At 41.2% G+C, this 27,121-nt stretch overlaps 1 protein-coding gene across 3 annotated transcripts in view; it reads left to right on the top strand.

Annotated features, from left to right (window-relative positions):
- SLC35A3 (solute carrier family 35 member A3) overlaps positions 1-26,259 on the top strand; it is a 35,488-nt gene extending 9,229 nt beyond the window's left edge. For all 3 annotated transcript variants that reach the window (XM_055145583.1, XM_055145582.1, XM_055145584.1), the window contains exons 2-8: positions 7,813-8,017; positions 12,938-13,092; positions 13,173-13,295; positions 14,898-15,069; positions 21,844-21,962; positions 22,667-22,800; positions 24,625-26,259. In XM_055145583.1, coding sequence (XP_055001558.1) covers positions 7,813-8,017; positions 12,938-13,092; positions 13,173-13,295; positions 14,898-15,069; positions 21,844-21,962; positions 22,667-22,800; positions 24,625-24,715 — 999 coding nt within the window. In that variant the 3' untranslated portion in view covers positions 24,716-26,259. The remainder of the gene's footprint in view (positions 1-7,812; positions 8,018-12,937; positions 13,093-13,172; positions 13,296-14,897; positions 15,070-21,843; positions 21,963-22,666; positions 22,801-24,624) is intronic.
- The last annotated feature ends 862 nt before the right edge of the window (positions 26,260-27,121 follow it).

Here is a 27,121-nt window from a genome sequence, read left to right as displayed (position 1 = left end):
GCTGGAGCTTCAGCTCTGGGGACAGTTGAACATTGTTCGTGTTCCAGTGCTTATCACAGTGCTCAACCATGGTGTTCGACTCCTACCCCAGTCTCCTTTGTCTCAGACCTGTATCAGTGCTAGAGCCCAGGTGGTGCCCAAACTTCTCCTGCTCTTCCTCCTCCTCCTCTCTTTCTCTCTTACTCCTTTCTTCCTTCTTCCCCAGGAATATTCAGGTTTCTCCTGGCTCTGTACTCAGGAATTACTCCTGGCAGTGCTCGGGGGGGACCATATGGGATGATGGTAATCAAACGCAGGTTGGCCATGTGCAAGGCCAATGCCCTGCTCACTGTACCATTGCTCCGGCCGCCTACCTGACTTTGATATTCCCTGTTCTTTGTGAAATACCTTTCACTTCTGCCTTTAGTTGTTGTAGGTGATGGGAAATGACCACCGCAGGTCATGGTTGATCAGAACATCGAAGTGGGGGAATGGGAGTGAGAATATTACATTTTTACAGGGAAGCACACATTCAAAGGATTTTTAAGTCCTTATTGAAGTCTTTGAGTTTTATTCTCATTGTGTTTCCCAGATCACTGACTACGTTGAGGACGGCACACTGAAGAACTTTAATCAAAAGATTAGAAGGACAATTGGCTTTATATTTGTATAGTTCAAAAGGTATTTGAACATTATTGATAGTACCTGAAAATAGGATTGGAAAATTTGCAGCTTGTGAAAGAACAAGTTAAAAATTTACAGTACTGTAACAGGGACTAGAGATATTGTCTTAAGTAAATAGACACTTGACACCTTGAGGAAGAAAGGAAGGGAGAAACAATGCAACATTGTTTCACTTAGCTGGTAATAGAACCACTGGATACAGGGAGGCCAGTAGTTAAATGTTTGTTACCTGAGGAGGAATCAGCTTCCCTTAAATACTTAAGAGAACTTAGTGTTAATTACTTTTAACTCAATTTCTTTCGCTTGTGTCAAAGCAAGAAATTTGGATTTTCCAAAGGACTGAGGATTTAAAATACAGCATATTGTTGTTTAGGTAGTTTGAAAAGAAGAAATAGAAGACTCAACCAGTGTCAGAAGTAAACACCAGTTGTAATGACTTTTGTCATTATTTAGCATTCAAAGATATTGGTTGAAGTTTTAAACTCTTGGCATCATGGAAGATAAAGAACAAAAAATTGCAACAGTGATCAGCATTTCTGTATGTATTTTTTTCTCTTTAACTGGGGAAAACATGAAAGATTTCTGTTTCTATTATATAAAGCAATATATGTTTCTGATTAAAATATAAAGTAAACTTATGTTCATATAGTACTTGATAACTTTTTCTGTGTTTTCCATAATGTTATTAAGCTATTAGGATTATTTAGGGAGTATATTTCAAGCCTCATGTGTAGAAAATGTAACATAATTTAAAAACAGTTAAAAATAACAACAAATGTAACCTTTTTTTATTCTTTATTTATTTTGGTTTCTGGGCCACATCTGGCAGTTCTCAGGGCCTAACTCCTGGCTCTGTGCTCAGAGCTCACTCCTGGCAGGCACCATATGGGGTGCCTGGGATCAAACTCAGGTCGGCCCCATGCAAGGTAAATGCCCTATCTGCTGTACTGTAACTCCAGCCCCCAAACCATTTATTTTTACTGCAGAAGGAAAATCGACTTGTAGAATTTCTTACTTAGTAAACTTAAAAAATATTTATGTAAGGGGCTGGAGCAATAGCACAGCGGGTAGGGTGTTTGCCTTGCACACGGCAGACCCGGGTTCGATTCCCAGCATCCCATATGGTCCCCCAAACACCATCAGGGGTGATTCCTGAGTGCATGAGCCAGGAGTAACCCCTGTGCATTGCCGGGTGTGACCCAAAAAAGCAAAAATAATAATAATAATAATAATTTATATAAATTTTTGGCTGATTCAATCCCAATACTGCAAAAGAAAAAAAAACCAAAAACAGAACATTATAGCAAAACCATCAGAATAAAATAATGTCATTTATTCTAGTATCAGGTAGAGTATAATTTTAGTACCTTTTCTGTTAGAGGTGAAAGTTGGATATTTAAGCATTCTGACTTTTGTGACTGCTGTGTATAAATATGAGCTTTGAACACCCAAGGGTTCAGGAGCCTAGTCACCAGGTCCTTAAAAGAACATTGCAATAATTTGTTTACTGGCTCAAATGATTTTTGACAGTAAATCAAATTAGGCTGTATTTTTTAAAATAACTCAGCACTGTTTCTTGTTGAGTATCAGCTTATGCGTTTCCTAGAAATATTTATGAAACAAAGATTAAGCCGGAAAATGAGGACTCTTATGAGCTGAAATGATTTTTTTAAGATATGGAGGAATTGGGTTGTAAGAAGAAAAGAAATCCAATGCCGAACTTAAATCTCAACCATGTTTATTTGGTCTCTAGTTATAGTGGGAAATATTAGAAACTAATTTAATCAGATAATTAGTGTAAGTAGAACACAATATTCATTTTGACTAATTTGATATTTATGGATTGGCTTCATATTAATAGATATTATGTGAAAGTAGCTGTACTTTTATACTCTTAAAACCAAACTGTATAATCTTAGCATTGTTTTTATTTTTATGTTGCCCTCAAAATCATTGTGAATTTTCTCATTTGTTGGTATATGTTTTCTGTTTCTGCTTTGCATGAGGAAGCCTGCTCTATTCTCGACTCCTGTTATCTCCAGGTTCTTCTGATCACCAGATGTGTGGGGGTTTTCCCCTTTGAAAAAAGGCTCTTTTCTGTGATACCTCCTCTGGTTTGGTTAGTTGCTAGAATGGCCCAGAGAATTCAGTGAAATATGTTTATACTTTATTGAAGGATATAATCATTTAGTTGAACACAGATGAAGAAAAACATAGGAAGAGGTCTGGGAGTTTCTGTTCCCTTGCAGCTAGGGTGCCTCCTCCCACTGAGGTTGATGACATCCAGCAGCCTGGAGACTCGGAACCCCGCATCACCGGCATTTTCAGGGAGACGGTGCAGGCAGGCTCAGCCATTCCGATTTCAGCACTCCTCCTTGCTCGCCAAAATCTAAACTTCTCTGATTGTGGCTTTTAAAACATTTGCTAACCAGCCCTCAGACAGGAGCCTCTCCAAAGTCGCATCTTTAGAACAAAAGGTACTTATATCACCTAAGAAGTTATAGCCGTTTAGGATAAAGGCCAGTGTCAGAGTTGGAGGCTGACTCCATGTTTATTTTATTTTATAGTTTTCTACTATCACAGATTTTAAAAATAACATCGTATGGGATGAACAGTATTAAAAAACTGCATTAATCCTTAAAAACTGTATTATCTGAGAGAATCTTTATATTAAAACGCATGTACTTGGAAATGGAAAAGGAAAATAGTGAAAATAGTGCATCATGGACTAGGGTTTGATTTTTGAGTTTCACATTAGAAGGGAAACTAGAGCAGTGCTGTTATAACAGGTGCATTATGGTCTTAGCTGCATATAATAAACAAAAGACTTCCTTGAATAGGTCTGAAAGCATTGTTTGACACTTTCCAGGAGAATCAGCATATGTGCCAAATGTTGACTGCTGGAAAATTGCATTCCTTCTGTACAGAGATAAAGACAGTGATTTTCTCTGGAAATCTATGGTAACATTGAGGGAAAGAGTTATGATATTTGATTATATTATCTAATTTTGTCTGTTTTTTGGGGGTCATACCCAGCAGTGCTCAGGGTTTACTCCTCAGCTGTCACTCCTTTTGTTGCTCAGGGGACCATGTGGGGTTTGGGGGTGGAACCTAGGTTGACTGAGTGCAAGGCAAGCGCCCTGCCTGCTGCACTATCTCCCCAGCCCTCTGCTATCTAATATTTTAACATTTACTAGTTAATTACAACTTAATTCTAATTACTAGTTAGTTCACCTTGAACAAAGTCACTCAAGGCTTCTGTTGACTCCTCACTTTAAAATGAAGAGTTAGAACATGTGTTAGCGTGTGTTCCGAAGCATCTCCCAGCACTAAAATGTTTTGATTTTATTTTAATTAGCTCTTTTGCTAATGCATATTTATAGTGATAATGTAGATGGTTGGTGTCAATATTCTTCTAAATTTGATCTTCATTTTATATGTGACAAAATATACTGATTTTCTCTCTCTTCTCTCCTCTCCCTCTCCCTCCCTCTCCTCTCCCTTTCCTCTCCCTCTTCTCTTCTCTTCTCTTCTCTTCTCTTCTCTTCTCTTCTCTTCTCTTCTCTTCTCTTCTCTTCTCTTCTCTTCTCTCTTCTCTCCCTCTCCCTCTCCATCTCCCTCTCTCTCCCTCCCCCACTCCCAGCACAGCCTATGAAATAATCTTGTCACATTTTTCATTATTAATTTTCTTATTCTTAAATATTTATTTTATCCTTATATTTACATTAGAGGTGTATTGTTCGTACTATAGGGCCATATTCAGTTGTAGATAGGAACTGTTAAATTCAGTAAGCAGTGCTTTATGCCTTAGGAAATAGGCCCTCTGTGCATGATGCTTATTAGACTGGTGTAGACTCTGATTACTGAACCTGTTTACATATATCATATACTATTGTAATAATTACTATAATAATTATTACTGTAATAATTATTGTAAGGAAAGGAAAGGGTCATATATCTAGAGCTGTAAATTTGGGATTAGTTGTGAGAGCTCTGAGAAATAGACTACAAAGTTTATATTAATAAAATTTAGTTTAAAAGAAGTTGAAGGGCTGGAGTGATAGCACAGCGGGTAAGGCGTTTTCCTTGCATGTGGCCGACCTGGGTTGTCCCTGGCATCCCTTATGGTCTCCCAAGCACAGCCAGGAGTGATTCCTGAGTGCAGAGCCAGGAGTAACCCCTGAGCATCGCTGGGTGTGACTCAAAAAAGCCAAAACAAAAAAAAAAAGAAGTTGAAGAACAGTGAGCACTATCAATGTTATGCATTACTGATATTTACCATGTTGGTACCGTATGACTGTAACCTAAAGGAGTCAGGCAGCAGATGCTCTGAAGAGAGCCTGCTGAGGAGGACAGCTCTAGCGCACCCTCCATCTCTAGTGAAAGGGGAGCTGTATAGACATTGCAGTGTACAGTGAGGTACAATAAGTTCATACAATTGCCAGACATTTTCACAAAGTGGAAGATAATCTCCATCACCTCCAAAAATCCTTGCTGCACCTCTACAGTCCAGCACCTGCCACCAGCCCGCCTCCAAGTGAAGAATGCCCTCCATTATGCAGGTCAGCTGCCCTTTCTAGAAGCTCATATAGTTGGATTACATAGGACGCACGATTTTGTATGCTCTCATTTGCTCACTGTGCCCTGAAGTCAATATTTATTGCATACCAGTATTACAGTTCTTTTTATTATTGAGCAGTGCTTCATTTTTCATGTCATCGTGTGTTTAATAATTCATCTGTTAGTGAGCATTTCCGTTTTCTTCACTTTCTGGCTTTTAGTGATAAAGCTCTTATGAATAATAATTTGCAAGTACTTTATTTTATTTATTTTTTTATTAATGAGTCACCGTGAGGGTGCAGTTACAGAGTTTCATGCCTGTGTTACAGTTATACAATACTCAGTACCCATCCCTCCACCAGTGCCCATTCTCTTCCACCGATGGCTCCAGGCTCCCCCCACCTATGCACAGGGAATTCCTTATTGTTCTCTCTCTTCTTTCGGGTGTTATGGTTTGCAATGGAGATACTGGGTGGCTATCGTGTTCAATCTATAGTCTACTTTCAACCCACCTCTTAATTTGCAAGTATTTTTATGGACACATATTTTCAAACCTTTTGGGCATAACACGGAATAAAATTCTGAGGTAATCTGAAAAAAATATTATGGAGTTGTTTTTGACTTTGTTTTTCTTTTTTTTTTCTCTCTCTCTTTTTTTTGGGGGGTGGGTTTTGGGTCACACCCAACGATTCTCAGGCCCGACTCCTGGCTCTACACTCAGGAATCACTCCTGGCGGTGCTCAGGGGACCATATAGGATGCTGGGAATCAAACCCGTGTCGGCCACGTGCAAGGCGAACACCCTACCCGCTGTGCTATAGCTCCAGCCCCTTGACTTTGTTTTTCAAAGCAGTTGTACGACTTTTATGTTCCTACTAGCAATATTGGGAATTTGTTTTCTTCCAAATTTCTCTTACTACTCAGTAGCCACAGTTTTGAATGTTTAAATTGGTACATGTGCTATCTCATTGTGGCTTTAGTTTACATGTCTCTAATAATTGTAATATTGCTTATCAGCCATTCATTTATCTTTTTGGTGAAATAGCTACTGAAATCTTTCACCCATTTGAAATTGTGATTTCTTCTACTAATCATGTTGTAAGCATTGTCAGATAGTATACTAAGAATAATTCTTTCTAGGCTGTGGTTTCCCTTTTATTTGATAGTATATTTGGTGGTGCTCAGGGTTTCCTCCCGGCTCTGTGCTCAGGGGACCGTATGGGATGCTGGGGGTTGAGCCTGGGTTGGCTGGTACAAGGAAGGGCCCTGACCGCTGAGTATTGCTCTGGCCCCATGTTTCTATCACTTTTAGAAAACGCTTTTAATTTTCACGATGTTTAATCTCTTCCTGCTTTTTGTGGGGTTTTGTTGTTGTTGTTGCTTATCTAAGAAGTCGATGAAATGAAAGACTTCTATTTCATTGTGGTTACTGTTTTCTCTTGCCAATTATTAGTTTTAACTTTTATCACAAGTCTGTTATCTATATTTCTGTGGGGGAACAGAGCTACAGTGAGTGGTTAGGGCATTTGCTTTACACGCAGCTGACCCAGGTTTGATCCCCAGCATCCCATTGGTCCCTCAAGAACTGCCTGAAGTCATTCTTGAGTGCACAGCTAGAACTAACTCCTGACCATGGTCCAGTGTGGCCCCCAAATCAAATACGTGTATGTGTATGCATATACACATTTTTTACACATATCTGTTCCTATAGAATAATTGGTATGAGCGATAGTGGTAGAAGTTCATTGAAAAATAGCTGTTTACTTTTGAGGTAAGTGCTTAGGGATGCAGAGAGAACTCAGTAGCTGCTGTGTGTTTTGCGTCTGCAAGGCTGGGCAGCCATCCCCGCTTCCCTTGTCCCTGCCGGGCTCTGCAGGGAGCACAGGGTTCAGGCCCCAGAGTCTGTGGCTGCAGCTCCCTCGCCTGTGTTCATGGCGTCTGTGGTCAGCAGTGCTGCACCCCACAGATCACCCTGAGCCCAGGGAGCATTTCCGGTCCGACATGTATTCCCATGTATTATCTTGGGAGGTTTGGGTGTGTGGCGGGGTGGGAGGAGGTTCACTTTTTTTTGTTGTTGCTACTGAGCTGCAACTTTTTGTGCCTTCAGGTTTTAAACTACAGTGTCACCCAAAGTGAGATGTAGATGAGGGGGAAAATCTCCAGGGAGGGGCTGGAGCGATAGCACAGCGGGGAGGGCATTTGCCTTGCACGGGGACAACCCGGGTTCGATTCCCAGCATCCCATATGGTCCCCCGAGCACCGCCAGGAGTAATTCTTGAGTGTAGAGCCAGGAGTACATCGCCGGGTGTGACCCAAAAAGCAAAAGAAAGAAAAAAATCTTCAGGGAATTTATTGCTAAGACATCACTGAAGGCTGACATTTATAGCCATTTTGTCTTAATTCCTTCACCTTTTGAAACTTTCTTGTCATAACTTTTCAGTTTGGGTCTAAAGTCAGTAGTTAAACCTAGGACAATAAGAGTGGATTGCACTCTGTCCGTCTTGTGGGGAATCAGAAGTCCCTTCCTTGTTTTTAAATGTTAGCTTCTGTATTTCCTAACTGTATTTACCCCATTTGTTTTGTTTTTCAGGCAAATGAAGATAAAACAATGTCTGCCAACCTAAAATACCTTTCCTTGGGAATTCTGGTATTTCAGACAACCAGTCTGGTTCTGACAATGCGTTATTCTAGAACTTTAAAAGAGGAGGGACCTCGGTATCTGTCTTCCACAGCGGTGGTCATTGCTGAGCTCCTGAAGATAACAGCCTGCATCTTACTGGTCTACAAAGACAGTAGTAGGTATCTAGGGCTTCTTTCATTGGCTTTTAAGTTATCCTAATTTGTTTGATATTATTTTTATATTATATATTAGTAACTATACATGTCATACATTTTTTGGTGCCCTTGTATAAGAACATTAAATATTTCATATTTTTAAAGATAGTTTTATAGGTAGTAGTGTAGGCATTTTAATAATAGATCATGAGCACAAAGCCAGAAGTAAGCCTGAGCAGTGCCAGACCTGGGCAAAACAAACAGACAAACAAACACTCCTTCCTGACTTTCCAGTCACATTTTCACAGTTGTCTCCCCACCTCTCCTCCCATCTTTTAATTTTGTTGCTGTTGTTAATCTCCCTTCTCAACATATTCTCTAAATGTTGACTATGATGTCTGGCCTTCCTTTCTGGAAAAATACTGTCATCCTACCCTACTCTGTTGTTATTAAAGCAATAGAGAAGCCAGTAAGCACATGAAAACATGCTTAGTGTCATTAGTGATTGAGGAAATGCACTTCACATTGCATGTCAAAACTGCAGAGAAACAGCACTCCTCCCCGCTGCGCAGGGCTGTCTGCTTACATAGAGACTTCACTGGGGCAGAGAAGTAATTTGAAAGGTGCTAGAGTCCACTCCTGGCATGGCTCAGGATCATCTGTGGTGATGGGGATCAAACCTGAACAGGTACTTTCAAAGGCACATGCCTTCCACACTGTTTATCTCACCAGGGTCAGAAAGCAGTGTTTTTGTTGTTAAAGTCTGGGTGATGGAAGCAGACACTCATGTGGCATTATAGATCCAGCGGTGTCTTAGACATCAGAGAGTGTAATGTAACTAATAGTGAGCAAAAACACAAGTAGATAAGACTATGCACAAAAATTAAATTATAGGCAAATTAAAATTTGATGCTTAAAAGTACATTTTATGCTATGAGGGTTTGGAAACAAGTTTCTAAAATACAAATAAATCAAAGCAAATATAGATCCTTTTTGTTCAGTAAATTCTTTTTTTAATACTGTTGAGACATTTTCCAGAACTGCAACTTTAAGCAAAATGATCTGTAACAAACCGGTTTTATTATAGGCTACTGGATATAAGTAAGATCCAAGTTCCTAGGTCATATTTCTGGTCACAAAATCATTACTGTTGGAGCCAGAGTGTAGAGTGTTGGCCCTGCACGTGGTCGACCTGGATTCGAGCCCTAGCATTGCATGTGGTCTCCTGAACACAGCCAGGAGTGATTCCTGAGTGTAGAGCCAGGAATAACCTGTGATCACCACCAGGTGTGGTCCCCACCCCACCCCCACCCCCTGCCAAAAGAAAATCACTTAACTTGTAAAAAAGGTCCCAAAGACTTCTAATATGAAATTTATTTGTAAATGGATATAGATCTCAAACACTTCTAATATGAAAATATCATTATTAATTGTAATAGTCACTCATTTTTCCAGCCCCCACCCCCACTCCCTTATTTTTCAGTTCAGGACTATAGGTCACTAAAGTCTGTCCCAGACACCTAGGGCAGACCTAAACAGGGTGCACCTCCACACATCCGCCTTACTTGGTGTCAGGACAGTGAAACACACCAGTCGACACACCAGTGTGCACATCTTTGGGAACGGGGAGGAAGGCTACAGACGTGGGACACTACAGACCCCACACGGTCACAGTCCTTGTCAGGAACTTCTTTTCTCATTGATGATGTCATGAGATGGTGAGTGAAATGACATCATTCAGGGACCTTCTGAACGTTAAAATGAATATGCCTATATATCAGACTAATGAAAAGACAAAGCTACACATTGAAAAAATACATTTACATCATATGATATCATCGGTGAAGTCTGGGTCATACAAAGAACTTCTACAGCTCAATAAGAGAAAGACCGGCAGCTCAACTGAAAGGGGAAAAAATATCAAAATAAAAAACACAAAAGAGATCCACTGAATGGCCAGTAAGTGAAAAGATGCTCAGCTGCACTTAACAGTTAGAGAGAAGATTACACACAGAAGACTCCGTCTTTCCACCCGCAGCAGCGAAAACAAGAAGTCTTGCATATCTGACTTGTTTGGAACGTGGCATAAGATCTCCCTGTGCTACTGTTGAAAGGAAGAATCCAGCATCATTTCAAGTTTAATTAAAACTAGTAGAAAGTTTTTTCCCTTTCCTTTCTTGTCTTTTCCCACTGCAGTGCCAGGAGTGGAAGCTGTGTCTCCAGCATACTGGCCACTCCCTGTGCCACTGGCGCCTCTTTTAAAGGGGCTAGCCTGTTACAGAATATTCTGCTGAGAGAGAGAGGCGGTAGCACTGTGGGTAAGGCGTTTGCCTTGCACTCGGCCGACCCGGGTTCGATCCCCAGCATCCCATATGGTCCCCCAAGCACCACCAGGAGTAATTCCTGAGTGCAAAGCCAGGAGTAACCCCTGAGCATCGCTGGGTGTGACCCAAAAAGCAAAAAAAAAAAAAAGTTCATTTCTTCTGGGGGCTCTGGGCCACACCCATTGGTGCTCAAGAGCTATTTCCAGCTTTGTGTTTGGAGGTGGCTCCTGGCTGTGCTGGACTGGGGGATAAACCCTGGGTCTCCTGGAGCTGGAGAGATAGCATAGCAGGGAGGGCATTTGCCTTGCACTCGGCCAGCCCAGGTTAGATTCCCAACAGCCCATATGGTCCCCTGAGCATGACCAGGAGTAATTCCTGAGCACATGAGCCAGGTAACCCCTGAGCATCTCCAGGTGTGACCCAAAAGCAACACCAAAAAGAACCCTGGGTCTCCTACATGCAAAGCATGCCCTGTGGCCCACTGAGCTATAACTCTCTTGCTCCAAGATTTTTTGTTTGTTTCTTATTGTGATGCCCAGGATAGAACTCAGGGCCCTATGTATATATATATATAAGGCAAGTGTTCTGCCACTAAAACCACATCCCTGGCTAGTTATATAATTTTTAAAGTATCATTTTAGTGTGAAGAGAGTATAAATATCTGGGAGTAAATTTTTTTTTAATAAGAGCCATGCCTTGTAGTATGGCCTATGTATACCAGGTTGAAGATAGAGCTCAAGGCCTCAAGAACATTCTAGGCAGGTGTTCATCACTTGAGCCATACTCCTGACCCTCATGAGAGCTCTCATTAAGATCTCTTTCATTTTGTCTTCCACTTGTGGAGGCCACACTGGTGGTACTTGGGGGCTGTCCACTACCTGAAGTGGAACTCAGGTCCTCACACAAATAAGGCATTACTTTTAAACAGTATTATGTTGAGAGGGGGAAAAAATTATCTTTAAATTGTTACTGTTGATGAAGTGTGAGGGTTCTGTACAAAATGTAAACCTTTTCAGGGTCCTCACTCACTGCTAGTGGGAATGTTGACTGGCCCAGACTTTTGGGAAAACAGTACTCTCCTTAAAAAAAATCACCAAGGAATTGAGCAATTCTGTGTCTGAGCACAAGGGCCCAAAAATTACCTTCAGAAAATATATTTGGACTATTGATTTGGTATGTTCATTGCAGCACTATTCACACTTGCCAATATCCGGAAATGACACAAGTGTCCAAGAACAGATGACTGGATAGAGAAACTGTGGTATAATACATACTTCGGAATACCGCTTGGCTACAAGAAAATATGAAGTCATGCGATTTGCTGCAAGGTATATGGATCTGGAGAGTGTCATGCTGAGTGAAGTTAGAAGAGGGACAGATACAGAATGATCTCTTTCATGTGGGGTATAAAGAAACGAAGTAGGGCGATAACAAATGCCCAAAGACTACAGAAACTGAGAACTGCTCTTCAGCAGGAAACTTACTGTTAGGATGGGGGCTGGGGGTGAGCACTGAGACAGTGGTGGAGGGTGTGGACACTGCGGGAGAGAGTGGCATTGGACTGTGTCATGAATCAAACCCTACCATTAACAGTCTTGGAAACCATTATGCCTATAATTATAAAAAAATTGAACAAAAAAACATAAACCCTTCCCTTAGGAGTTTTCAAATTGCTTAGAAGTTAAAACTTTCTAAAGCAAATGATACTGTCATTTGCCTAACAAAATCTCTTTTCCTCTTGTGTCTAATGTGCATGCAAGGCAAGTGCCATCTCACTGTACTATTCCTCCAGCCCCCGTTTTCCAGATCTCTCGAAGCAAGAGGTTTTTATGCCACACAGTGCAGGCACAGTGAGAGCAAAGAAAATACTTGAAAAGGAGTGTTTTCTCCTTTCCTCCTCTTGCTACCGAGACAAGGACCAGAGGGCCAGTAGACGTTTGGTGACCTTGTTGCAATAGTCATGTCGTGTAAAGAATAGCTGAGAAGCATATATTTAAGCTTCATGAGTCTTATATAGCTCTGTGTGTGTGTATGTGTGTTTGTGTGTGTGTGTGTGTGTGAGAGAGAGAGAGAAAGAGAGAGACAGAGACAGACAGGGAGGGGTGTCACTGAACCTCTGGAGCTAGATTTAGCATATGAGACAGATCCCCCTGGTGCGGCCGGTGTTGGGTTGGTTTTTGTTGTTTGTAGCCAAGCCTTCTCCTAAACTGACCTGCCTTTTTATCATTAGACTCTTAAAAATTGTTAAGTGAAATGGATATTTGATGATTAAACAATGCAAAAAGTCAAGTTTTTTGTTGCTATAATAAATTTTTAAATACGCAATTGACAAATTAATACTTTTGGATTTTGGGTATTGTAAATATGCATGTATGAATGTTCAAGCTTCGCATGTTCTTGATTGTTTTTCTCACTGAAGTAATATAAAGATAATGCTTTACTTTATTGCTGGCTTATGATATCTAACATAATTAAAGGTGTATTATAGACCTAAAAGTATCTTAACATTAGCCCAATTTCCTTTTTTTTACAGATGAGAAAACTGAGGCCTTGAGAGAGGGTATGTAACTTAGAGTTACTTAATTACTGATTTTGCCCATTTCATGTTTTTTCTAGAATGTAGTCTAAGAGCACTGAATCGAATACTACATGATGAAATTCTTAATAAACCTATGGAAACGCTTAAACTTGCAATTCCATCAGGGATATATACTCTTCAGAATAATTTACTGTATGTGGCATTGTCAAATCTAGATGCTGCTACTTATCAGGTACTTAAAATATATTTTCAGTAATCCTTTTAAGAAGCCAATAAGCAAACTTTAATAATACTAGTTGTTTTCTTTTTCAGGTCACCTATCAGTTGAAAATTCTCACAACAGCATTGTTTTCTGTGTCTATGCTTAGTAAAAAGTTAGGTGTGTACCAGTGGCTCTCCCTAGTAATTTTGATGACAGGAGTTGCTTTTGTACAGGTAACTATTCAAGATAAGTATATCTTTCATTTTGGTCACAATTTTAAAACCTGGTTTATGTTATTTATTGAGACCAGTAAATGCTTATTCTCAGAATTGACTTTTGGGGGTGCTTTCTCTGAACAAGATTCTATGTAAAGATTGCGATATCTGCCGTAAAAATAAATGAACTCCTTAGGGAATTAAGACACTGCATGTCAAATGAAGCTGACGATTACGGGCTATCTGGAGTGTTGAGTTGTCATGTGCTCCTGTTTCGTTGTCCCCCTCACTTCCCTGGCTCAGGTCTTCTTGGCCTTTCTCCTGTCTTTTTTTTTTTTCCACTTTTTGGGTCACACCTGGCGATGCACAGGGGTTACTCCTGGCTCTGCACTCAGGAATCACTCCTGGCGGTGCTCAGGGGACCATATCAAATGCTGGGAATCGAACCCGGGTCGGCCACGTGCAAGGCAAACGCCCTACCCGCTGTGCTATTGCTCCAGCCCCTCTCCTGTCTTTTTGGCGGTTCCTCGTTGGCTTTGGTCCCAGGGTCCTGTCCTTCGCTCTCCCACTTAGATTCTCAGGTGCTCCGAGGCTTGCTCTTTCTCTAAAATTGGGTTCTGATTTTTGGAGATCATATTCCGTCTGGAGGTCTTTATTAACACCTGTGCTATGGCTCTTCATCTGTCATCAGCCCTGGTTATCCTGATCTTTTCAGATTGTTGCTTATTGGTGACGGGTCTGGCAGACTCATTTTATCCAACACTAACCTTTATTATTTTTTCCACCTAATCTGTTCTTGTTTCTCTCGGTCATTATGTTTTCAGCCTGAGGAATTATTCAAGATACTGTACATTTAACTGCTGAAATCTCATCTAGTTTACTTTTCATTGCTTCTTGATTTGTCCGTGCCTGTCTGTTCTCCTGTCACTTCTGCAATTCATGCCTTCTTGATTTCTTGTGTTGTTTGTCCTCCCAGGATTTCTTTTTACTACACATTTTATCTTTAGCCTCAAATTAAGCTTCCTCTAATCCCCACAGTGGGCTGTTTAAAAATAACCCATCCAGAAGGGACCCCTGCCACATCTCCAGGATGTGATGTATATGTCTTGAATACAGATATTTTAATATTCATTTTGAATGGGCATTAGAAAACTGTAATGGCTCATCAAACCTTGAGGCTACTGCTTAAACCTAAGTACTATTACAGTTTAAGTGGATATTCTTAATTTAAAATATGAAGGAAGGGGTCATTTAGGAACAGTGGTCTAGAGAATCCAGTCTCGAAGGGTTAGCTGGGCGCCAGATGGCCTCGGTGCACCCGCAGCTTCGCTTCCTTTCACTGCGCTGCTCTTCACAGTCCGCATTTCTGCAGCCGCGCTGCTTGCCGAGGCCCCTTCCCGCATCTGTGCACATACTCACGCTCTCGCTCTGTTCGGAAAGCTTTTTAGATTCTAACTTACAACAGGAATATCACTGTGGGGAATCTATGCAGAGATTCTGAGGTTTCCTCTTGAAGCCCCAAGAGTGTTACTGCTCACATTGTTACCTTCGAGTTTGAGTGGAGATGCTGAGCAGTGCCTGGGAATTAAGCACTGCCTTCATTTCCTCCCTCCTGCGCAGTGGCCCTCGGATTCTCAGGAGCTGGACTCCAAGGACCTTTCGGCTGGCTCGCAGTTTGTCGGCCTCATGGCAGTCCTCACAGCCTGTTTTTCAAGTGGCTTTGCCGGGGTTTACTTTGAGAAAATCTTAAAGGAAACCAAACAATCAGTGTGGATAAGAAATATCCAACTGGGTAAGTTTTAATGCTTTCTCTATTTTCTACAGGTGCTTTGTTGTTATGATTAAAGACTTCTGTGTATCTTTAAATAAATAAACCTTTCATAAAACCAGCAAGGTTTTGCCTATCAAAAAAGTATGATTTCATTTCTTAGCAGTGCTAGAGTGACCCTAGGTCTCATAGGTCAAAGCATGCTCTGCCATTGAGCTACATCCTAGCCTAAAAATTCGTATTTATATTTTACATGAAAGCCTCTTATTCAGTAATACGGTGATTTAGGTCTGTAACCTAAAGTATGTGTATCCTTTTGCAGCTTAATAACTTTATGTTTGGTTGTTGCTCTTTTCCTTGGGAGATAGTATAAATAACTTAGGTATTTCCCCTTTCTGGGAAAGAGATTAAAATATTTAGCAAACTTTATATGTTAACAGTGTTGTCAGCTGGTCGTGTTATATAAGTTTATTAAATCTCCATGATATATACTTTAAATATCTTGTCATATGTACTACAACTTAAAAAATAAATACTTAAAGGAAGTTTGAAATAGTGTTTCATCTGTTTTGAAATGTTAATAGGACTTTATGTTTTCTTGATTGAGGTTCTGTGATTTACAATGCTATTAATGGTTTCTCATGTACATAATTCCAGTACCACACCCATTACCAGTATATCTGCCTCCCTTTCAAAAGACTTTTTATTTCAAAATGTGTGGTTCATTTTTAATCTTATTGTATTTTGGTTTGGTGGCCCCACCTGGCTGCATGCAGGGCTTACCGCGACTATGCTCAGCGATCATTCCTAGCAGGTTCAGGGGGCCATATCGGGGCTCCTGGGATTGGACTTGGTCAGCCCTGTGAAAGGCACGTGCTTTACCCCCTGGACTGTTGCTCCAGCCCCTCATTCCTTATTTTAACTGAATGTAGTTTATTCTTCTTAAAGTAGTTTAAAAGAAAAATCACTCCACACATTGAGGATTGCCTTTGAACAAATATGTTGATGATTTACGTATAGTATTATTACATCTTTCACACAGTTTCCACCACTTAGTATTTCTGGTATACATTTATTTTGGAATTTGCTATGTGTGAGAAGCAACTCAACTGCAAATCAACACGTTCTATTTTAAATCTCTGTACTTGTGATTTTTCAGCTCATCTTTGAAGCTGCTGCTTTTTTCTGCTCATATCATTTTAGTAGGTACAGGGTCCTCTTCCCCCCAGCCGAAACTTGACTGTGCAAGGAACATGCCAAATCATACCAGAGTGGCCCTCATTTATTTCCCAGGGGCATCCATCCTGCCACTGTGCCACGTTCGCTGCCCTCATACCTTTAGGCAGTTGGGCAGTCCCTGTCACAGAGTCTCTGGACAGCAGCCCTAAGCGGCCCGCCCGTGTTCTACCTAGTCATTAGTCTGAACTCCCAAAGGCTGTATTTTAAGCCAGGCCATCTCATGCAAACGGGACTTCCCCACTTGATAAAGGCCATCCTTTAAATTGTTTTCTAATCATGTGAAAAGAAACTGACCTTCATTTTTATCACATTGTAGAACGCTCAAGATAAATATTTTTTCTTTTCCTTTTTTTTATTGGGGTGTGAGTGTGGTGTCTGCATCGTACCGAGCATTGCTCAGGGATCACTCCTGGTCCTCCTGGGCCGTAGGTGCCTGTGTGGTACTGGGGTTAAACTTGGGCCAGCATCTGCAAGGCAAGCACCTTACCAGCCATACTCTCTCTTTGGCCTCGCATTTTTCTTTTTTAAATGCGGTCAATTATTTTTCCATTGTGTGTTAAAGCAAATTGATTCCAGTGGTTTCTAGTACTTTTTTTTTACCAAAACAAAGCCATATTTTTATTAGTAATCTTGTCTAAATAATTGCAAGGCAGTATATATCATATATTTTTTGCCAAGTGCAGGATTCAGACAGAATAAGAGGAAAAGCTAAAAGCTGTTGAAGGTGAAAGTATTTTAATTTATTCAGTTTTGGGTTTTTGGTTTTTGGTTTTTTTGCCACACTATTGTTCTCAGGGCTTACCTCTGGCTCTGTGCTTTGTGGTCACCCCTGATGTCCCAGGGGACCACGTGTGGTTCCAGGAATCAAACCACAGTTGGCCACAAACAGGGCAAGTCCTTAAACCCTGTACTATCTCTCTGGCCCCATGGTTTGTTTGTTGTTGTTGTTGTTGTTTATTTGTGTTTGGCTACACCCTGCAACTCTGACTCTGCACTCAGGAATCACTCCAGGCATTTCTCAGGAGACCCTGTGGGTCAGCCATGTGCAAGGCAAGAGCCCTTCCTGTTGTATTATGTCACCAGCCCCTCTCGCCCCATGATCAGAATTTCAAACATTAGAAGTCACCATTCAAATGATTTAAAGTAGAAAAGCAGGGGCCGGAGTGATAGTACAGTGGGTAGGACGTTTGCCGTGCACACAGCTGACCCAGGTTCAATCCCTGGCGTCCCATAGGGACCCCCCCCCCCAAGCACTGCCAGGAGTAATTTGAGTGCAGAGGCAGGAGTAACCCCTGAGCATTGCTGGGTGTGACCCCCCCCCCAAAAAAGAAAGAAAAACAGTTTTTCTTTTCACAGTGTAGAAGGTAAAATTAAAGAAAAAAAATGAGTTAACAGTTTTGTTCAGTTTATCTAGAGACCAAGTTCAGAGCAGTTAAAAAGCATGAATCAATTAAATTCATCATTTCTGAAGAATGTGTTTATAATATAGTGGTTAAGAACACTTTGTATTGTGGTCAGACTTCAAATGCTTGGTATATCATCATTTATATGGCTGTAAGGAATTTTTTTAACGTTCACTTTTCTCATCTATAAATGTATTTCATATGTAGCTTTGATGATTAAATGATATATATATGTATGTATATAAAGTTGTTAGAATGAAGAATCTGGCATTTCATAAGCACTAATAGGAGATATTTATATAAGTATGTGAACATATTCCATAAGACACTCCCTACTAATTTTCCATAATTACCGCACCATATTTGATGGGCTTCAGACAGTAGACAACAAATCAGAGAGGGAAATACATATATATGCCTGGCTGGGAACACCTGTAAAGGCGATTAGAGGCTGCCCCAAAAGCCTCCATCCTTCTCAGAAAGACTGGCGAGTTACCGAGAGTATCCCACCCACACAGCCGAGCCTGGCAAGCTACCATTGGCGTATTTGATATGCCAAAAACAGTAACGGGCTGGAGCGATAGCACAGCAGGTAGGGCGTTTGCCTTGCATTCAGCAGACCCGGGTTCGATTTTCAGCATCCCATATGGTCCCTGAGCACCACCAGGAGTAATTCCTGAGTACCTGAGTACAGAGCCAGAAGTAAGTAACCCCTGTGCATTACCGGGTGTGACCCAAAAAGAAAAAAAAAAAAAACAGTAATAATGATGGTCCTCATTCCCTTGACCCTGAAAGAGCCCCCAATATGCCATCGGGTTACACTAGCACAAGACAGGGACGAATGGAGACATTACTGGCACCCGCTTGAGCAAATCGATGAACAACAGGATGACAGTGAGACAATGATACAGTGATAAATGTAAGAGAAGAAATATTCAAACTTGGGACCTGAGTGATAGTACAGCGGGTAGGGTTTAAATGTAATACCATTACATTTATTAATGGTATTAATGGTAAACTTGCTCAGAGTTTTGAAAAAGATGAATAAATACGTTTATAGATCATTCAACAGACATTAAGACATCAAAGATTAGTAAGTTAAGAAAATCCGGGGGCTGGAGCAATAGCACAGCGGGTACGGCGTTTGTCTTGCACGTGGCCAACCCGGGTTCGAATCCCAGCATCCCATATGGTCCCCCGAGCACCGCCAGGGGTAATTCCTGAGTGCAGAGCCAGGAGTAGCCCCTGTGCATCGCCGGGTGTGACCCAAAAAGCAAAAAAAAAAAAAAAAATTTAAGTCCTCTATGATTAAAAATAAAAAAGAAAAGAAAATCCGACTGCTCACAGTTAATTATTTATAATAATAAATAATTACATTAATTTTTAATGTTTGAAGTTTATATATACTGCCATTCTTTCTTCCCAGGTTGTTTCATAATGGCGTTTCTTTTTCTATTTTTCCTGTACCTTTTTTTAATTTTCCAAAGGCATTTTTTTTTTTCTTTTTGGGTCACACCTGGCAATGCTCAGGGGTTACTCCTGGCTCTGCACTCAGGAATTACTCCTGGCGGTGCTCAGGGGACCACATGGGATGCTGGGAATCGAACCAGAGTTGGCCGCATGCAAGGCAAACGCCCTACCTGTAGTGCTATTACTCCAGCCCCTCTATCTTCTTTTTCATTTAGATAGTTTTTGCTGGTGATTCTCTTAGTTTCATCATTTTTCCTTTGTCACCATGAGCAGTATATTACAAAGATAGTGATTTTCTTTTTTTGTAGAGTGTGTGTGTGTGTGTGTGTGTGTGTGTGTGTGTGTGTGTGTGAGGAGAGTGTGGCACACCCACAAGTGCTCAGTGGTTGCTCCTGTCAGTGTGGGGGACCATGTGGTGGTCCCCCTGCAGAGTGTGTGCTTCCTTTTTCCCTCTCCTACCCTGACTGATCCTTTTTAGACTAAACAGATTCTCGTCTGCTCCCTTCCTTTACTGAGGGTTTGTTGTTAACTCATCTGACGGTTATGGTTCTTTACCACTAGCACGATGTCCAAGCTGTGCTGTTACCTTTCTTTTCTCTCATGAGGACTCCTTTCTTTCTGGCTGTTTTCATTTGGCTGCTTTGTGTTCCAAGGTCACTGCAGCGCCTCAGGGGAGAGTGCAGTGTCCAGGCGTGCCTGTGGGCATGCACTCCGCCTTTCTCTCCCGGAGGGAAGCAGAAGGGTCCCCAGGCAGGTACTTGCCAGCTGGCCCGTGTGCCCTAGTGCTGGAGTCTCATGTGAGCAGCGCTGGACTCCAGCAGCCTCTGGCCAGTCCTGAGGCCAGAGGAGTTGAACCCGGGCCATTGCATGCTTACCGCTACCCAGTTCCTTTGCCCCGACCTTTGGGTGCTTCTGCAGATGTGGGGGTGCTCCCTTAGCTTGGTTGTTCAGGAAAGCCTTTGCTTATCCACCATATTGGAACAAAAATTTTGCAAGACATTATTTTTGCTGAGAAGTTTCTACCTTTCCTAATTGTGAATAGATGGTTCGTCTCTTCTAGCTGTGGGGTTTATGCTGAGAAATCTGATGATAGTCTGATCCTGAGGCGTCTTTGAACATTACCTCATTTCTTCCTAAATAGCTTTTACTATTGTCTCCTAAAATTCTTTAAAAATAATTTCTCTTTTGTCATTGAAAGTGGAATTTTGTAGCCAAAGGCTCTGATGGTCAAAGATGCTTTTCAGTATGGGCTCAGCGAGGCCACTGTCCTTGCGGCCTGCTGATAGAGCTGGCACCTTAGCCACAGGCCCTGCTGGAGCAGAATCATATTCTGCTGTGAAGGATTCTGCGGGTGTCCCAGACAGCTCTGTGTCCCTAGGGCTGGAGAGCCGGCCCAGCCCCCTCTGCGGCACTGGGAGGTGCAGCCCGATGTTCCTAGGTGGAAGCGCAGCACAGGTGTGTGTGTGCGGGGGGGCTCCTGCCACGCTGTGTCTGCCAAAATCGCCAGAGTCCAGAGATTGGTCGTGGCACTCAGCCTCTGACAGCCAGATGGGGAGTTCCCTTCCCCCACCCCGAGTTCCTGCCCCATGGTGCTCTTCCCCTGTGTGGTCTGTGACTCCCCTGGGGCAGTGCCCGTCACCTCTGTACACAGCACCACACCAGTGGTCGTTAGTCACCCTCCTTCAGAACTGAGGAGCCCAGGGTACAGGAACCCCCTGGGGTATGGTTTCCCGCAGGCCGCAGGCCGTTTGAGACGAAAGGCGCTTGCTACTCTTTTTCCAAGGGGATTTTCCCACATTGAGGGCTAATTCCTTTGTGTTTCAAGGGTGTCCTGTTGTTTTTACATGGACAAAAGAAGTAGGCCTCTGAAGTATTTGTTTTCGTAAGTTTGTGTTGTGCCTCAATTTTCAGTTCATAAGTAGTCATATTAAATGTAGGGTTGGCATAAATAAAATTCTAGAAAAAGTTTCATTTCCTTTTGTAAAATTCCCCATTTCCGTGGGGAATGCTTACCTCTGGGTTTATACTAGATTGACTTCACGCTTCCCTCTTCGGCTGCATGTGGCCCCAGAGCCTGCTCCTAGGAGACGGCCCCGCCCGCATCTTCCTTCCGAGCTGGAGATTGGTCCTGGGGCCCCTTTAGATTTGGCAGTGAGACGATAGGCCCTGGCGGACAGCCCCTGCTGTCCGTGAGCACTGGCCTTCCCAGCAGGCTCCAGTAAGGTCAGATTCTGATGTTGCCTACAGCTGATTATCTCTTCATTCTAATATTTTTGGATACTACATTCAAAAATTCTTAAAATAAAAAATGCTGTCAGATGCCTGAGGTTTCGTATCTGCACGTGTAACGCAAATGCATGTGGATCTACCAGTAGAAGGATTGAATGAAATATGCCCAAAGTTAGCATTTTACAAATACTGAAATAAGCCAGCAGCTTTTAGTGATGTTTATGCATTATATTTTTTAATGCCCCAAGGTTGGTAATCTCTGTTGTTTTATATTCTCATGTGTTTGACTACATCATTATATACAACTATATGTTTAAAATTATATGATGAAGTAAAAAAAATTATGTGATCAAATCTTATCAAACAATAAAAGTTAAGCATCAGTTATTTATAATATAAATAGAAATTCTTTAGAAAAACAGATTGGCATATGACATAAACTTTTTTTATTTTTTAGGTTTCTTTGGTAGTATATTTGGATTGATGGGTGTGTACATTTATGATGGAGAATTGGTATCAAAGAATGGATTTTTTCAGGGATATAACCGGCTGACTTGGATAGTTGTTATTCTTCAGGTAAAGCATTTAAAGTTTTCTATTTAGTACTAACAGACTTAATTTTGATATAAAAATTCACAGTAGCTATAGGTACTGATGTAAGCAGAACCCATCCCTCTGTGAACATGTTAGGATATTTAGTTTCTTCAGGAACATTAAAATTGGGGCTGGAGAGAGCACAGCCTGTAGGGCCATCCCAGATTCGATTCCCGGTACCCCATCTGGTCTCCTGAACCACGCCAGGAGTGATCCTTGAGGGCAGAGCCAGGAATAAGCCATGAGCACTGCTGTGTGTGATTGAAAAACAAAAAATAAACAAATTTGAACGAGTTTGGGCTTTGGAAAACAGTTCGAAGGACAGGAATGCATGCTTGGTATGCAGAAGCCTAAGTTCAGTCCTTAATGGTTATGAGATGTCTCAGGCTGGAGCGATAGCCCAGCGGGTAGGGTGTTTGCCTTGCAAATGGCCGACCCGGGTTCGATTCCCAGCATCCCATATGGTCCCTAAGCACTGCCAGGAGTAATTCCTAAGTGCATGAGCCAGGAGTAATCCCTGTGCATCGCCAGGTGTGACCCAAAAAGAAAAAAAAATCACTTTCATGGGGTTAAATTAATAGGGCAAAGCTTAAAACTATTGAATGAAATTATTTTTTAAATAATGAGATTATTTTAAAAGCAATTTTATGTATGTCTTTTTTTTAAACTATCTTAAAACTCTGCAGGCACTTGGTGGTCTTGTAATAGCTGCTGTTATTAAGTATGCAGATAACATTTTAAAAGGATTTGCGACCTCTTTGTCCATAATATTATCAACACTGATATCCTATTTTTGGCTACAAGATTTTGTGCCGACCAGGTAATCTTCTTTTCTATATCATTCTATACTTGCCCCTTTTCTGAGGTGCTGTGATTGCGTACTGCTAATGATAGTTTCGTGCGTAGGCTGTTCCAGCAACATCCCCATCACCAGAGCCAGCTTCCCTCCCCCAGTGCCGCGTGGTCCCCCCCACATCACCAGGCGCAGCCCCACACCCCCAAGCACCACCAGGGCAGAGCAGTACCTCATCTGTGGGGCAGTCTGCCCTACTGACCAGGCATTGCCAGGAGGGGGCGGGTGGGGGTCCCTGGGCCTCCTAAGCATGGCTTGGGAGTGAGCTCCCCCCAACCTCCCCCAGTAGGCAAAGTCATAAAAAGTCACATTAAAATTTTTAGTTTTTATTTGCGGGCCCGCTCAGCAGAGCCTGGCAAGCTCCCCATGGCGTACTCGATATGACAAAAACAGTAACAACAGTCTCACAATGGAGACGTTACTGGTGCCCCCTCGAGCAAATTGATGAGCAATGGGATGACAGTTCGACAGTGCTGCAGTATTTGCAGGCCACATTCTGCAGTACTAAGGGGTCACTCCAGGTGATGCGTAGGAAATGGAAGTCCCCAGGACTGAAACTGTGCTCAACCTCCCGAGTAAAGTGCAGAATCTACAGAGCTAAGAAGTATGAGAAGGGCAGCATTTTTTGAAGAAGTCAGTGGTGCTGCTTTCCTTTGTTGTTTCTTTTGGCTACTCAGAGAGAGACTCAGGGAACACATGTGATGCCCAGAATCGTCCAGGCTCAAAGATTGCCTTATCCCGGTCAACTCAGAGAAGTGATCACCAACTACATTGTAGTCGAAGGCCATGTGGGGGAAGGGAGTTGCGGGCTGAATGAGGGCTAGAGACTGAGCACAGCGGCCACTCAACACCTTTATTGCAAACCACAACAGCTAATTAGAGAGAGAAAACAGAAGGGAATGCCTTGCCACAGTGGCAGGGTGGGGTGGGGGGGAGATGGGATTGGGGAGGGTGGGAGGGACACTGGGTTTACGGGTGGTGGAGAATGGGCACTGGTGAAGGGATGGGTTCCAAACTTTGTATGAGGGAAGTATAAGCACAAAAGTGTATAAATCTGTAACTGTACCCTCACGGTGATTCTCTAATTAAAAATAAATAAATTAAAAAAAAAAAAAAAAGATTGCCTTATCCCCATCAGACCCTCTCTTGGGCTCCTCCTCTTCTGTTTGTTTTTAAAGCTACAATGACCTCTGCCTGGTCTTTGACTCATTCTTCAGGTGCCTTGGAGTACTGACTTCCCATACATTTAGGTCTTGGCTCAACTACCACGTTATCGAGACTTCAAATTTAAAAACGAAAAAGGAGCTCTCCTTCTAGCCTAATTATCTTTCCCTCTTTATTTGTTTATTAGAATCTGATAAAGAAATGTCGTAACTGGTGCCAGAGCGATAGTACAACTGGCAGGGCATTTGCTTTGCAAGTGGCCAACCCGAGTTAGGCCCAGCATCCCATATGGTCCCCTGAGCACCGCTGGGAGTGATTCCTGAGTGCAGAGCCAAGCTAACCCCTGAGCATCACCGGTGTGACCCAAAAAGCAAAAAAAAAAAAAAAAAAAAAAAAAAGTGTGTGTGTGTGTGTGTGTGTGTGTGTGTGTTTATATACATGTCTTCTTTGGAGAAGTCTGTTGCTCTTCTTTGACAGAAACTTAAAGTGTCCATTATGTATATGCATGTCACTGTACTGGATCCTGAAAAAATAGGAATTATACTTGTTTTTTATAATAAAGAATAGAAGGGATTTGTTTTTCTTTTTATCTAATTTTCTTTCATTTTTTTTTCTTCCTCTGTTTAGTGTCTTTTTCCTTGGAGCCATCCTAGTAATAGCAGCTACTTTCCTATACGGTTATGATCCCAAACCTGCAGGAAGTCTCACTAAAGCATAGTTGAATACTGTCTTTAACTGTTTTCACAATGGTGCACTGGAAACCTCAACATTAGTCTTACACAGAGGATACCTTCAGATTCTAAGAAGATATCCCCATGCTGAATCTGATCATGTTATTCAAATGGTTTGAAAATATGTAACTTTATGAAGGAAATATGTATATTTAACAAAATATCTATTGCATTTAGAAATCAAAACTTGAAAGCATTTCCAGGGATTAGAATTATTGGAGGAAACTATAAGTTTGAATTTTAGAGATGTTAGCTTTTCTGATCGCTGCAGGACAGCCCTGTGCACACTGTAAGGGCACACGACAAATGTCCTACAAACGTTGCCAACTAGGTTAAGTTTGTATGTTTTTGACTTTTTTTTCTGATACAGCAAATTGTAAGGCATATTCAAAGGTTATCAATTATAATTACCTGTTATGCTGTGAAGAAGTAGATGTATGATTTGAAAGACTTTTTGTGTACCTGAGATTTTTATATTTATATGAAAGATTACTAAACAATGAATTGCAGAATGCTATTGTTCAACTACAGGAAAGTTGAGAAAAGTGATATTCTTGGTCTGATTTGTCAGAGGATGAAATTAATGTTTGTTTAACGTAGAAAAACATAGACATTTCTTTCTCCATCTACATTTTACGATCCTGTAATGCCATGAAACTGGTGAGGGCAATCCATTGGCCACCATGCTTGACTGTCGCCAGTGACTTTTGTACCGGTGGGGCTTGTCTTTAATCTCATAATTATATTTCTTTTCTGTAAATTAGAAAAATCCTTTTTATAAATATTGCTTTAAATTAAAATGTTGTGTTAATTTCCACTGTAATGAAAGAACTCAAGGGTTTAAATATTTGTGTAATAATTTAAAATAAAATAATTATTATTATTGCCTAATATCTCCACTTGGAGATTTGAGATTTATCAAAGTGTATACTGTATGTAACTAGAATGTTTGTGAATGAGTAGTTTATTCATTAAGCTGTATGAATTTCCTTTATTCTGTAACTGTTGAAAAAAATACTACCAAACAATAGTAGTACAAATGTCAGTGAATTGAGACCATAATGACTTTCCTTGGAGACATTCTTGATTGCTGTGTTTTATTATTTTTAATGACACTGTCACCGCAAGCCCAAGGCTTCTTGGGGAATTTTTCAGACCTTTGTTTGGTCTGGACGAGGCAGTGGAATTTGAAGTTCCCTTAATGTGCCCTATAAAAGCCATTGGGCAGGAACAAACATTGCTTTGAAATAGTGGTTTCTTGTCCTTTTTTATTAGCACTGGAGGTGAGGTTGAAAATTACGACTTATTTTGTAAATTGATTCAAGGGAAAGAGAATATAGCAGAAAAATAAGATGAACTGGTGAGCAAAAATACTTTGTAAATTTGGACGTGGATCTAATAATTAAATACAGAAACAAATCTATTAAGTTTAAGAAATATTTTACTTTATTCTTTTCATTTATACTTAAATTTAAAATTCCCCATTTCTATAATATAATATTGTGAAAAAATAATAAATATTTTTATATGATTCTCCTGGATTTTGTTGAAGAGAATTTGGCTGAGAAAATACTATCTCACACACACACACTCTCTCTCTCTCTCTCTCTCTCTCTCTCTCTCTTTCTCTCCTCTCTCTCTCTCTCTCTCTTGAGTACTCTTCACAAACTCGGGCTGATTATGTTACTTTTCTGAGACAAAAAAATCTTTGTAGGACACAGGCCTAATCTGCTCCATCCAGAGTTGAAATGTGTTTTAATGGTAGAAAATATTTTTTAAGTTAATTTGCTGGAAATTCCAAATTGCCACCAAGCAAACTTTCTGAGAGTTACGGATTTTCAGTGATAACCTTTAGATAATTTAGTAACTTTGTCATATTTTAAATCTTTCTTATTAGTATTTTGCGGGTGGGGGGGCATCCCGGCCATTTTGGGCCAGCAGAGCTACCCCTACAGGTGTTAGGGAGGCTCCGTGGTCCCCGGGCTGGGCCTCAGCATTGTGCGGCCAGGCACATCTCCGGTTCCCTTCCGTCAGACTCCCACACCTTCATGCCTACTGCTAAGTGAAATCTGAGTCTTGCAAATGCACAGAATTCAAAGTTAAGGATAATGATTTATGTTCAACTTATATTGAAGTACTTAATAAGGTGGGTATTTATTCATTCAATATACACATGATTTTTATCTTAGGTCTACTCTGCTTTATTTTAAATAAAAAATTATACACATGAAAAATACTGGATATCAGATACTAATTACAGCATTAATATATGTTTGGGTGCCCAAAATAATATAATTCTCAAGATTCCCAGTAAAGTTTATGAAAATAAAATCAGAGCCAGAGCCATGTTACAGTGGGTACAGCACTTTCCTTGCATGCAGCTTTGATCCCTG

This window comes from Sorex araneus, chromosome 8, assembly GCF_027595985.1.
Source record: "Sorex araneus isolate mSorAra2 chromosome 8, mSorAra2.pri, whole genome shotgun sequence".
In the NCBI taxonomy this organism is placed as follows: Eukaryota; Metazoa; Chordata; class Mammalia; order Eulipotyphla; family Soricidae; genus Sorex; species Sorex araneus.
The sequence above is the reverse complement of the archived record's forward strand: the minus strand, read 5'-3'. Positions and strand labels throughout refer to the sequence as shown.